At 55.5% G+C, this 12,675-nt stretch overlaps 2 protein-coding genes across 6 annotated transcripts in view; one reads left to right on the top strand and one right to left on the bottom strand.

The window, feature by feature from the left end:
* Positions 1 to 161: 161 nt before the first annotated feature.
* RAB37 (RAB37, member RAS oncogene family) overlaps positions 162 to 12,675 on the bottom strand; it is a 78,904-nt gene continuing 66,390 nt past the window's right edge. Inside the window, exons 1-9 of one of the 4 annotated variants that reach the window (XM_017884635.1) lie at positions 10,436 to 10,618; positions 6,950 to 7,060; positions 5,211 to 5,252; positions 4,315 to 4,381; positions 4,169 to 4,221; positions 3,123 to 3,188; positions 2,553 to 2,609; positions 2,399 to 2,475; positions 162 to 2,191 (exon numbers count right to left, since the gene is read on the bottom strand). In XM_017884635.1, the coding sequence (XP_017740124.1) occupies positions 2,086 to 2,191; positions 2,399 to 2,475; positions 2,553 to 2,609; positions 3,123 to 3,188; positions 4,169 to 4,221; positions 4,315 to 4,381; positions 5,211 to 5,252; positions 6,950 to 7,060; positions 10,436 to 10,528 (672 nt within the window). In that variant the 5' untranslated portion in view covers positions 10,529 to 10,618 and the 3' untranslated portion in view covers positions 162 to 2,085. Of the gene's footprint in view, positions 2,192 to 2,398; positions 2,476 to 2,552; positions 2,610 to 3,122; positions 3,189 to 4,168; positions 4,222 to 4,314; positions 4,382 to 5,210; positions 5,253 to 6,949; positions 7,061 to 10,435; positions 10,619 to 12,675 lie in introns of those variants that run through there. The other 3 variants (XM_017884634.1, XM_017884637.1, XM_017884636.1) reach the window with 3 other exon arrangements.
* Positions 10,670 to 12,675, top strand: part of LOC108537344 (CMRF35-like molecule 1) — a 44,497-nt gene continuing 42,491 nt past the window's right edge. For both annotated transcript variants that reach the window (XM_017884632.1, XM_017884631.1), the window contains exon 1: positions 10,670 to 11,385. The gene's annotated coding sequence lies outside the window, so the exon portion shown is untranslated. The remainder of the gene's footprint in view (positions 11,386 to 12,675) is intronic.

Below are 12,675 nucleotides of genomic sequence, written 5' to 3'. Positions count from 1 at the left end.
GGCTGGTCACAGAGGCGGGTAGACAATCTCTTAGGAGGGTAGCTGGCCGTCTGAGGACAGACACTGAGGAAGGAGGATGGAATGATTTTGGCAGTGAATGACAATTCCTTCAACAGGACCCCCCCTGCCACGCTCACTTCAAAGAAACAGTGGACAGGATGTGCTTTCCAAAATACTGCAGTTTAATTCTGAAAAACTCAAATGCATGAGGCCCAGAGCTGTCTACGGGATTGTATCTCCTGCAGCCTGCCTTGGGCCCCAGAAGAGACTGGCAATGTCAGCCTCCTCCCTGCTCTGCCTGGGAAAGGCCACGGAGAACTTCCTTATCGGGCCCAAACTGGAGCCACTGACTGCTCAGAGCAAGATTTCTGCCTTGAAAGCAAATGCAGTAGGCTCAGAAATGTGCAGCGCATACTTCTTCCTTTCCCCCATCCTCACCCAGGCCTGCAGAGCTGCAGTAAAGGTGCCTGCAGGTCATGACCTCATGTTTTCTGTCCACTTCCAATGGCAGGGGTCAGAGCTTTGGGAGACATGTGACCAAGGAGGCCACATGAACTTGCTACCCCTCTCTCTACCCCAGACATACCTACATGACCTTGTTTTACTCACATTGCATTGGTTTAATTCGGAAATGGGTGACCTCCCACCCCCTAACCTGACTCAGTAGGTGGGGAGGTAAAGCAGTTTAGGCCCTGGTATCTATTTGTGAAGTTAAAGGAAAGGGCATGGGTAGTCAGGGAGGAGGCAGAGCTTGGGGTCAAAGGGATACACGTAGAGGGAGGTTTGCTTAATCTTGTCTCCCACCAGCTCTGGGAGCCAGGGATTTCTCTCTTTTTCACAACACATTCCAAACCTAGGAAAGGGATTTCTCCTTATCTGGCTCTTAACCCCGGAGAGCTAAAACACTTCAGCTGCTTGAAGAAATTGCCTGTGGAGCTGCGTGCCTGCCAAAGGATTGGGATAAGACACATCTCGGCTGGGCGTGGTGCCTCCTGCATGTAATCCCAGTACTTTGGGAGGCCGAGGCCGGCAGGTTGCTTGAGCTCAGGAGTTTAAGACCAGCCTGGGTAACATGGTGAAACCCTGTGTCTACAAAAAATACAAAAATTAGTCAGGTGTGGTGGTGCACACCTGTAGTACCAGCTACTTGGGGGGCTGAGGTGGGAGGATCGCTTGAGCCCCAGGGGGTGGAGGTTGCAGTAAGCGGAGATTGCACCACTGCACCCCAGCCTGGGCAACAGAGCGAGACTCCGTCTCAAAAAAATAAAAAACAAAACTGTTTTCCTAGTTCTGACCTGAGGTTTTTAGGTGCACAGGCAGGAAGGTAGCTAAGCCAGGGATTCCGTGGGGAGGGGCTCCCCCAGGATCTGAGGTCCAGAGAACAGGAGCCTGGAACCAATATTTCCAGGTGCCCCAATGTGCTTGTGTGCTGGAGAAAAGGGGCATGCCTCCAGGGGGGTGTTAGTAAGGCCAGAGGTAGCCAGCCTGACCCTACTCTCTGCCCCGTGTCCTCCACCTCCCATCTCCTTATCTCTTATCTTCCCTGAGGCTTTGGTCTCCCTCACAGCACAAGGGCCCACTTATTTGGGGGATGGGGTGAAGATAAGCTCCTGGAGAGCAGGAGACAGTGAAGGCTGGGGTCAGCTCAGCCTCTCTCCAGCTGAACTGAGGGTGCGATGGAGTCATTACCTGCCCTCACTCCCAAAGTGCATCTGTGTCCCCTGGGGCTGAGCTGGAGCAACACCACCTTTGTTATGCTTAGGAGAGAGGGCCAGCCCCCCAAGTCCTAGAAAGTAAAAGGGTCACTAGGTCCCAGCCTCGGTTTTTTGGGCGTCCAGGTACCTTTTTTTTGGTATTAAATTATGTACTATTAAAATAAAAGCTAAGTGTTTTACCCTCCCCGTGGATGTGGGGAGACTGCAGGAACTCAAGTAGGAGCTGGAGTACAGCTCCCTAGTAGGAAGAGGCTGTGCACTGGGTCCTCCATCTTTCTCCCCATTGGCTCAGCCACTCGGAATAAGCCAGGCCTGGGGGAGATGGCTGCATCCCGTGGGCCTCCAGAGCCTCCTCTCTGCCCCTTGGGATTCACATGAAGGAGCAGCAGCTGGAGCGCTTCTTCTGGGACTCCACGTAGTCTCGGATCTGGAAGCTGGGCTCATTCGCCTGCTGCCCGGCCCGGTATTTCAGCTCCCTTGAAGAAGAGGCAATGGGCTGGGCTGGGGTGGGTTGGGGTGAGGAGCTGAGCAGTCCCCTCCCCTCTCCCAGTGGCCCAGAGCAAATGGACCTCAGCCTGCAGAATGCAGGTGTGTCCAGGGGCCGAGCCAGGGGCCGGGCCCTACTGGATTCCTGGAAGGTGCCGCCCCGCCCCGCACACTTCCCTTCCCTGTCCAGCTCTCACTTGGCGATGGCCAGAAAGGCTAACTCCACATTCATGCCCGTCTTGGCGCTGGTCTCCAGGAAGGGAACGCCGTACTCCTGCCCGGGAGAGAGTGTCCTCAGGGCCAGCCTCGGGCTGCTCCCACCCCTCACCCCGTCCAACAGAAATCACTTACCCTGGCCAGGGTCTCTCCGTCTTCGGAACGGATCACTCTTTCGCTGCTCATATCCGCCTGTCAAGCCCAAAAGGGTCACTCTGGGGAAGGAGGCCTCCGCCCCAGCGGGCCCATATTTTGCCCCAGAAGCAGGCACTGCCTGCCCTCTGCTGGTGGCCCAAGGGACTGCGAGCAGGTGTGATTGGCCTGGGGCCAGGATTTCTGCCCAATGTTGCTCCTAGTCCTGGGATCTCACCTTTGGTAAAGGGTGTGATGACCCAGTCTTGGAAGGGGACAGCAGTTGGGGCTAACCCTTTGCAGTCTTAGCCCCTGACCTGGGACCCTGTTCACTCTGCTCTAATGGGGGCTGAGCACTGGGCACCCCTTGATTTCTCAGGCAACAGCTTGGATTTTTCCTTGGAAGGGGCACGTGGGATGGGCAGAAGCCTCCAGATACCTCTGACTCCTGAGCTGGAGGCTGCAGAGTCCTTTTCAGGAAGGATGCCTAGATAACTGTTCTTGGGTGGTTATGGGGCTGGCTAGGGCTGAGGAAGTGCAGGGCTGCGCTGACCCTGCCCTGGAGTCACTCACCTTGTTGCCTAGCAGCATGATCACCACGTCCCTCTGGGCATACTCATGAATCTCAGTGAGCCAGGCCTGTGGGAAAGGGTGTGCTGAGACTGGCATTCTCCTCCTCCCGCTGCCCCTTTCTTCTTCTGCTCGGTTTGACTGTACTCAGCTACTCACTACCTTGAATACGATGCCCTGTGCATTCTCTCATCTGTACCTTTGTTCTGGCCCATCCAGGCCTGGGTGGCCTTCCTTGGTGGCTCGAACCACAGTGGCCCCACCCTCCCCATTTTATGCTGTTCAACTATCAGTTCTAAGGAAGATCCAGATGCATGAAGACCTTATCTCATAAATCAGTTGGTTGTCACCAGTGATTTATTGGAGTGTCCTGTTGAAGATTCTAAGACCACATAACCACATAAGGGTGTCAGTGATCAAAAGTACTGTGATTGATTAGTGATGTCTGCCATGAGCATGGGGTAGGAGGTGGGAGTATGAGTGCCATGGATTTTCCATATTTTTTCTATATAGATGTTTTATTCTCCTACTTTGCTTGTCATCAAACTGTCCTTGAGGTCAGGGAATTCATGAAACCTATACAATGTCATGCACAGAATTGGTGCTTGAATTTATCAAATATTTGTCTCCATAATAGTTTTGTTGTGAGGATATAGCCACTCACTCTGTCTGACTGAGTCACTTTCTTGTAACTTGCCCTGGATGTATGTGTGGACTTTTCTGGTTGTGTTTTTCCCTTGGTCTCTGTGGATAATTATCTAGGGTGGAGTGGGGGCCATTCTGAATACTTTGTCACAAAACACACTCATGAATCACAGTGAGAGCTAAGAAGGTGGCACGGGGTCACAACAGTCTGCTTGGCCTTCATGCCCACGTGGCTACCAAATACAAAGCAGAAGATATGACTTCTGAGTCACAAGTAGTTGTTTTTCAGAAGGCAGCAGGATTCCACGCTCCACCCCCTTTCCACAGGGCAGGAAGCAACCTCAGCCTGCACAGACCTTACCTTGGCTGCTTATGGGTAGGGGTCAGGGGAAGGGAGGACCTACCCTGATGCTGTCGAAAGAAGATTTGTTGGTGATGTCGTACAGCAGAAGCAAGGCTGGATGGGGAGAGGATCACAGAGGGGACTTAGGCAGCAGCACGGGAGCTACCAAGGGGCTGGGGTAGGGGCTGGAGGGTGCGAGGGACTTACCCTGGGCATCTCTGTAATAAGCATGGGTGACGCTTCGGAACCGTTCCTGCCCAGCGGTGTCCCAGATCTGGGAGGGGATGGGATGGAGAAATGGTGAGGAGGAGGCAGGTGCAAAGAATGTACTGGTTGGAGAGGGCCTGCTTTGTGGTATGAGATATCTGTGGGAAGGTGGGGCTGTTTCCTTCTTTAAGTTCTCATGAGTTCTTGAGCATCCAATGACCTGGACAATAGCAGTTACTGAGTTCTCAAGCTCCTTCAGAATCATCTCCTCAGCCGAGCATGGCAGCTCACACCATTAATCCCAGCACTGTGGGAGGCCGAGGCGGGTGGATCACGAGGTCAGGAGATTGAGACCATCCTGGCTAACACGGTGAAAACCCGTCTCTACTAAAAATACAAAAAATTAGCCAGGCGTGGTGGCACGCACCTGTAGTCCCAGCTACTCGGGAGGTTGAGGCAGGAGAATTGCTTAAACCTGGGAGGCAGAGGTTGCAGTGAGCCAAGATTGCGCCACTGTACTCCAGCCTGGGCGACAGAGTGAGACTCCATCTCAAAAAAAAAAAAAAAAAAAAAAAAAGGGAAACTTCTCCTCTCCCCTAGCCCAGGGGTTGGGGATGTCTCATCTCCTAAGAGCAGATAAAGCCCAGGCAGCTGGGGAGGAGATGGATGGAGGCTAAGCTTGTCTGAAGGCATTTGGAGCTACCTTTCACAAATGAGAGGGTGGCTGGGAACTGCTTTTTCTGCAGACATCAAATAAACAGAAGCCATTTCCTCTCATGGGCCCCACAGGAAATTGCCCCAGGCAGAGGGCAGGGCTGCAGGCCTCCTGTGGTTCAGGGTGAGAAGGAAGGGCAGGTCCTCCATCCTCCCTCCCCAACTCCAGCCTCTGGTCTCACCTGCAGCTTCACTCTTACGCCATCCACGGTCACCACCTTGTTCTGAAACAGAAAAAGGCAGAGGATGGGAGGGCAGGAGTCGCGTGGCTCCTCAGCTCTGCAGACATCCTGTCTTCGTCCCTCTCCAGGCCTAGAGTGGGTTCAGCGAGCCCCAGAACTGTCTCCAGCCACATCGTACCATCAGGGCAGCAGGAATGCCATCCCCAGACACCTCCACTGTGGAGTCGTCTCTTCTGGGGACTGTATCTGCCCTTCTCACAACGGCAGGCCAAGAGGAGCCTGAGAAGCTTCCTGGCTCTCTCCAGGGATCAGGCAGCCCAGGGCTGGAGGGCTGGGTGCTGCCGGAGGCCCTGCCTTTTCCCCACTTCAGTCTCCATCTCCTGGAGCCTGGTCCTGGGACTGTGACCAAGCCCCTGGAGATGGGGTGCTTGCCTGCATCCTGGGGACCTGAGGCTACATCTGCAGCAGCATCTTTTCTTTAGCTGCCCACTAATTATCTGGTGAAGGAAGCATTCGCTTTCTGCCTGTTTGGAGCTGTAGAGCCCCGCCTGCCAGGGTGAGACCTTTCCTCTGTTGAACATTTTGAGCATGCAGCGCCCAGCATCCCTGACGCGGATTTGTAAGATGGAGCTGTCAAGGTGAGAGGGAGGGCCCCTGGTGAGCTGCTGTCTCCCCACATGACCAGCCCAGCTCTTTTTTTTTTGAGACAGAGTTTCTGCTCTTGTTGCCCAGGCTGGAGTGCAGTGGCACGATCTTGACTCACTGCAACCTCTGCCTCCCAGGTTCAAGAGATTCTCCTGCCTCAGCCTCCCCAGTAGCTGGGATTACAGGCATGCGCCGTCGTGCCTGGCAAATTTTTTTGTATTTTGAGTAGAGACAGGGTTTCACCATGTTGACCAGGCTGGTCTTGAACTCCTGAGCTCAGGTGATCCTCCTGCTTCGACCTCCTGAAGTGTTTGGATTACAGGTGTGAGCCACTGTGCCCGGTCAAGCCCAGCTCTTTTTTTTTCGTCTTTTCTTTTTTTTTTTGAGACTGAGTCTCGCTCTGTCACCCAGGCTGGAGTGCAGTGGCACGATCTCAGCTCACTGTAACCTCCACCACCTGGGTTCAAATGATTCTCCTGCCTCAGCCTCCCGAGTAGCTGGGACTACAGGAGCGTGCCACTACACCCGGCTAATTTTTGTATTTTTAGTAGAAACTGTGTTTCACCATGTTGGCCAGGCTGGTCTCGAACTCCTGACCTTGTGATCTGCCCGCCTTGGCCTCCCAAAGTGCTGGGATTACAGGCGTGAGCCACCGCGCCCGGCCCAAGCCCAGCTCTTAAACCCAGTGCAGGGCTATGCTTCCCAGGAACTCCAGAAAGGCTAATTGACTTTTGAGGTCTTGCCAAAGGGGCCCAGGTAGGAGGGCAATGAGCAGGGCCTCTGTGGGCCAAGACATTCAGCTTATGCCGTGCCTGCGGCTGCCTTGCTTGGGAGAAGTTCCCCAGGAATGGAGGTGGAAACGAAGACTCAGTCTAATTTTTTGGCATCCTATAGTTGGGCAAAGAGCCAACCTTGCCCAGTCTACTTTGAGCCAGCTACCTCTGTGGTCCTGGGGGAGCGAGCTGTGTGCCCTTCAGGCATGCGCCTCAGGAGTCCCTGGGAGCCAGGGTGAGCAAGGGAGGGGGGACAACCGCCCTGTGCCTGAGCCACAGCCCTGGCTCGCTGCTGGAAACAGGCTCCTGCAGCCACCTCACCCTGAAGTCTATGCCGACGGTGGCTATGAAGGTTCCGGACAGGAAGGCCCCGTCTTTGAATCGGATCAGGAAACATGTTTTGCCGACGCCTGAGTCTCCCAGAAGCATCACCTAGGGGGTAGGGGCAGAGGCAGTTAATGGGGAGTCAGGGGGAGCTTCTGGGATTCCAGGAGAGACACATGGAGAGGATCAGAGAAGAAGAGGGGGCTGGCATGAATGCTGACCGCACCAAAGGGCACCTGCTTCCAGAAAGCCTGCTGGCGCCTTTACCCTGCCTCTCCTCTCTGTGCTCCTTGGCTCAGCCTCCTAGGCTCTCCCTCTGACCCTCCTGTCCTCATTCAAGTTCCTAGAGGCCCGAGTTGAGACCTCACCATGAACAGGTCCCCAAGTGTGCTCCGTGGCCCCAGAGAACCATCACATTTGCACAATCTAGACACTGGCCACATTTGCTCATAGCCACACCATGCAGGGATCCCGTCCCTCTGTGTACTCATGTCATCCCTCGTCCACTCGTGAGTACACGCATGGGCTGGGCTACACTGACAGGAAAGGGAAGTGTCAATATCTTGGACAAGGAATCCCACCCAAAGGAGTCTATCAAAATCTGCTGGGGGTGGGGCATGGTCATTTACATACTCTATAATGACTACTGTTTGGGGTTTTTTGGGGGTGGTCACAAAATTTCCTCCCTCCCTCCCTTCCTTCCTTCCTTCCTTCCTTCCTTCGTTTTGCTCTTGTTGCCCAAGCTGGAGTGCAATGGCGAGATCTTGGCTCACCACAACCTCTGCCTCCCAGGTTCAAACGATTTTCCTGCCTCAGCTTCCTGAGTAGCTGGGATTAGAGGTGTGTGCCATTCGCCTTGCTAATTTTGTATTTTTTGTAGAGATGGGGTTTCTCCATGTTGGTTAGGCTGGTCTTGAACTCCCGACCTCAGCTGATCCACCTACCTCAGCCTCCCAAAGTGCTGGGATTATAGGCATGAGCCACCCCGCCCAACCGGAAGTTTCTAATGACATTTTATGTTTATTAAAAGGTTGCATGAGGCCGGGCGCGGTGGCTTACGTGTGTAATTCCAGCACTTTGGGAGCCCAAGGTAGGCAGATCACCTGAGGTCGGGAGTTTGAGACCAGCCTGGCCAACATGGAGAAATGCCATCTCTACTGAAAATACAAAAAACCAGCCGGGAATGAGGGCACACACCTGTATCCCAGTTACTCGGGAGGCTGAGACAGGAGAATAGCTTGAACCCAGGAGCTGAGATTGCATCACTGCACTCCAGCCTGGGTGACACAGCGAGACTCTGTCTCAAAAAAAAAAAAAAAAAAAAAGGTTGCATGAATTAGGGAAGGTTGAAATGTATACTAAAGTGGGGAGATGTAGTCGGAAGTTCTTTCAGAAGAAACCTCCCACATGGGACGCGTGGCTGCAGATTGGCATCCCACGGTTGCTGTGGGTAGCGCAGGCAGGAGTACCAAGGAGGGAACCTATGAAGGGGGTGTGGCCTTCTCCTTTACAGTCTGGCTCTGCTCTGCTCATCTTTCCCAGGGACATGCAGGAATGGTGGAGAGGAGCCCTTTGTCCCGTCGTTCTCCAGTCTTGGAGAACAGGGGTCTAGATCCAATGCTGGAATTTTCCCAACTGCTGGTTAGACGGCTTAATGGGTTGAGTGGGGACTAGGTTTTAATTATTTTTGAGGTTCTGAACTTGACAGTGGAGCCCAAAGGCATTCCTGCTGTGGCATGGGGTACTGGGATTGGTTAACTCTGGTGGAGAGGCAGGGTTGGCTGAGCAGAAGGGGTATGAAGGATGGGTCTTGGTTTGTCAATGGCCTACTGTGTGACTTTAGGAAGATTCCTTAACCTTTCTGTGGCATGGTTTCCATAGTGGGTAGAAGGAGGAGGGATAATTTCTTTGAGGTCTTTCTAGAGTCTGTTAATGGCTAGGGCCAATCATCGTGGTGAATCACCTAAGACGGAGGGAAGAGTGGCCCAGGGGTGGGAACTGTCTGCCTGTGGGCCCCGTCACCCCTAGTCTGGTCCAAGGAGTTCCTGCCAGGCTTTCTCAGAGGGTCCTGGACTCAGTCCCCTGGGGCAGGCCCGGGGAGGCTGGGGACCAACTCTCCTGCCAATGTCGCTTGGCCAGGGAACACATGAAGGGGTGGGGAATAGGAGCTCTCTGGAGCCTGCACTCCTCCCTGGCTTCTGGGTCCCAGCCCCAGAGTAGGAAGGAGGGAGAGAGGGCCAGTCTTTGTGTACTTTACAGATCACAGCTGCCTTGAGCAAACGATGCCAGCTACCCACCCAGCTCGGTGATTCCACCAAACACAAACAGCTGCCTAGCCTGGCCACCTCCTAGGCAAACAACCCAGCTGGTTTGCAGGGCAACAAGGTCAGGCAGTCCCCCTCAGCCTGGGGCCTGGCCAACAGCAGCTCCCCCTCCCCGAGGGTGCAGGGGCCCATTTCCTGCCACAAGCCCACACAGGACGCCTATCTCAACGGCTCTGGGCGGATGACTTGCAGGGTGGCTTCCCCCGAAACACAGGGGTGGAGGCTGAGGCTCCCAGCAAGGGTGAGCCCTGGTGTCGGGGAGGAAACCAAGGCCCAGAAAGAGGCAGGTCTCCTTCAAGGCCGTGCAGCGGAATCCAGGACAGCCCTCATTCCATTCCCAACCCTGCAGAGGAAGAGTGGAAGCTCTAGGCTCCCTCAGCAATTCTTTCAGTGTCTGGTACCCGCTCACTCCAAGCACACAGATGGAAGGCGACAGACCAGTCCACTGCTGCCTCTACCTGTTTCCATACAGGACACCCCTGTAGAGGGAGCAAGCCCCAGAGAGCAGCCCTGGATTTCTCTCAAGTGCGGGATGCGAAAGACCAACCACTGAGATCTTTCTCAGGTTCGAAAAATTCCCAGGTGGCCTGCAGGCCAGTTGGCAGCATCCTTCTGGGAGGAGGGGCTTCCTACTGCAGGGAGGAAAGTGGGAGGCAGTGCCTCCAGCGGGTGGAATGGGAGGGGAGCAGCTGGGGGACCTCAGGCCTTAAACCGGGATGTCAGATCTCAACTGAGCTTAGCTCGGAAAATGGCATTAACGCCAGTTTCTCCGCCAGCAGAGGACGTCTTCTCCGAGTCTCCGGGCGGTCCCCATCTCCCAGCACTTCCCAGCCTGAGTCCCCAGAGTTGCGCGCTTAACCCTCACCAAGAAGCATGGGCTTCCGGGGACTTATATTTGCCACAGTGTGGCAGAAGAGAACTGAGTTGGGGCCGGCGCGGGGATGACTCAGTCTTTGCGATCTTCTGCGACTGGCCCACACCGAGCCAGCAAAGACCCCTGGAGCTTGGGACGGCCCCAGGGGCTGTGTCCTGACCCTCTCTCCCTCCCTCCTCTGGGAGACCCAGCTGCCTGAGGGAAAGGGCTGAGTCCAACCCAGACGCAGCCAGGAAGGGGCTAGCGCCGAGGAGGGCGGGGGTCTCACGGAAGAGGCCCACCCACCTTGCCCGTGAAGTCGAAGCTCGGACTGCAGGGCGGGGAGCGCTCGGGGGCCTCGCTATCCCGGGTGGCAGCGGCGCCTGGCGTGCCCGTCATGTCCCTGGACGAGGGGTGAGCAGTGCCGGCCCGCAGGCGAAGGAGAGCTCAGGAACCGATCCGCCCCGGCCCCGCCCACTCCCCCCTCCCTCGACTCGGACCCTGCAGGCTCCTCCCTCCGTCCCGCCGCCCCCTCGACGACACCGGCTCGGAGCTTGCTGTTCCCTGAGGGCGCGCACAGCCACAGAGTCCGCGCCAAGGGGCGGGCAGCCTCCCTGAGCAACCCCGGCCTGACTCCGTGCGCTTAGGGCGTGGGCCACATCCAGCCCCGGGACCGGTCCCCTTTGGTGGCTTAGTTGCCCCCGGGGGAGCAGGCCGCGGAGACCCCATCTGCTGCAGAAAGTTCCCGTAATCGCTGCGCGGCGCGACAGCAGGCGGCGCCCGAGCCCCGGGCCGTGGGCGGTCCCCAGGTGGCGAGGCGGAGAGCTGGGGACCCCTGGGCTGCGCCTCCGCGGTTGGCGCCGAGACTGTTCCGCTTCTGCTAAGGCACCCGGCCCAAGCTCATCTGAATATAGTTTTGTTTACCAACTAAAACTCGCCTTGCAGCACATGTGCGCTGCGGTGTTTTGGGAACTCTATCTGTTGCTGGGACTTTGACCCTTTAGTATGGATCACCTCTCGTTTCCCCCGGCCTGTTGGGCTGTGCCCAGAATGTCCCACCAGGGTAGAGCTTTCGCAAGAGGGCTGCGCAGCACGCATCTCCTAGTGGACTGCTCCTGAAGGCGGGGCCGGCCTTATTAATCCATGACACTCACCCTGGCCCCGAGGAGGAGCCAAATAAACTCATGAAGTCGTGGATCATTTTGAGCAGAGCCGCCAGGATATCCCAGGCACCCGGCAGCTCCCGGTGACAGAAGGTGAGGAGTGCATCTGGGGTTGCCGGTAGCAGAGCTTAGGGACTCTGTGGCCCGGGCCGACCTTTCAATTACCCCCATCTCCACATTCTATAAGCAGCTTCAGGTTACCAAGGAATAGGACGGGTGCTTTACAGAGGGACTGTTTGAGGGGTGTGTAGGGAGGGGAGAGCTGGAGAGGGGTACCCGCACCTTTTTTTTTTCTTTTCTTTTTTTTTTTTTGAGACAGAGTCTCACTCTGTAGCCCAGTCTGGAGTGCAGTGGTGTGATCTTGCCTCACTGCAACCTTTGCTTCCCGGGTTCAAGCGATACTCCTGCCTCAGTCTCCTGGAGTAATTGGGATTACAGGTGTGCGTCACTACGCCCGGCTATTTTTTCTTTTTGTATATTTAATAGACATGGGGTTTCCCCATGCTGGCCAAGTTGGTCTCAAGTTCCTGACCTCAGTCGATCCGCCCACCTCAGCCTCCCAAAGTGCTGGGATTACAGGCTAGAGCCACTGCGCCCGGCCTGCAATTCTTAACTTAGGTGTGGAGGTGAGGGGCAGGGGTAGACATGGCTTATGGGCCACCATTGGCCTGTGGGGACTGACTTTGTACGCCAGCCTCCAGTCCTGTATTTTTTGATATTAGCTGGAGGTATTTTCTGTCAGCTGAGAGAAGCGCTCAGAGTGGGGACAGAGGTGATCTCCAGTAGAGTAAAGAGCTTGGGTTACCTCTTCTGGAGGTAAGCGTGCTATAACCTCAGCTGGGCATAGGGCGGGACTCAAACAGGGAGCCCAGATTGGAGAGTGGAGGCTGTGCAGCACACTACAGAGGTGTGGTGTTGGTTGCTATTTGGATGCTAGAGGCTCTTGCTGCAAATAGTGCCGAGGTCTGCTCAATGACGTGGGCTCCTGGAGACGAAGTCTCACTTTGTCGCCCAGGCTGGAGTGCAGTGGTGGGATCTCGGCTCATTGCAGCCTCTGCCTCCCAGGTTCAAGCAATTCTCCTGCCTCAGCCTCTGGAGCAGCTGGGACTACAGGTGCACACCATCATGCCTGGCTAATTTTTGTATTCTTAGTAGAGATGAAGCTTCACCATGTTGGACATTCTGGTCTCGAACTGCTGACCTCAGGCGATACGCCTGCCTTGGCCTTCCAAATTGCTGGGATTACAAGCATGTGCCACCACACCAGGCCTGGGATGCAGTCTTTTTTTTCCTTCCTTCCCTCCCTCCTTCCTTCCTTCCTTCCTTCCTTCCTTCCTTCCTTCCTTCCTTCCTTTCTTCCTTCCCTCCCCCCCTCCCTCCCCC

The sequence above is a fragment of the Rhinopithecus bieti genome, unplaced genomic scaffold (assembly GCF_001698545.2).
Source record: "Rhinopithecus bieti isolate Rb0 unplaced genomic scaffold, ASM169854v2 scaffold_13400, whole genome shotgun sequence".
In the NCBI taxonomy this organism is placed as follows: Eukaryota; Metazoa; Chordata; class Mammalia; order Primates; family Cercopithecidae; genus Rhinopithecus; species Rhinopithecus bieti.
This window is presented reverse-complemented; position numbering and strand designations above follow the sequence as displayed.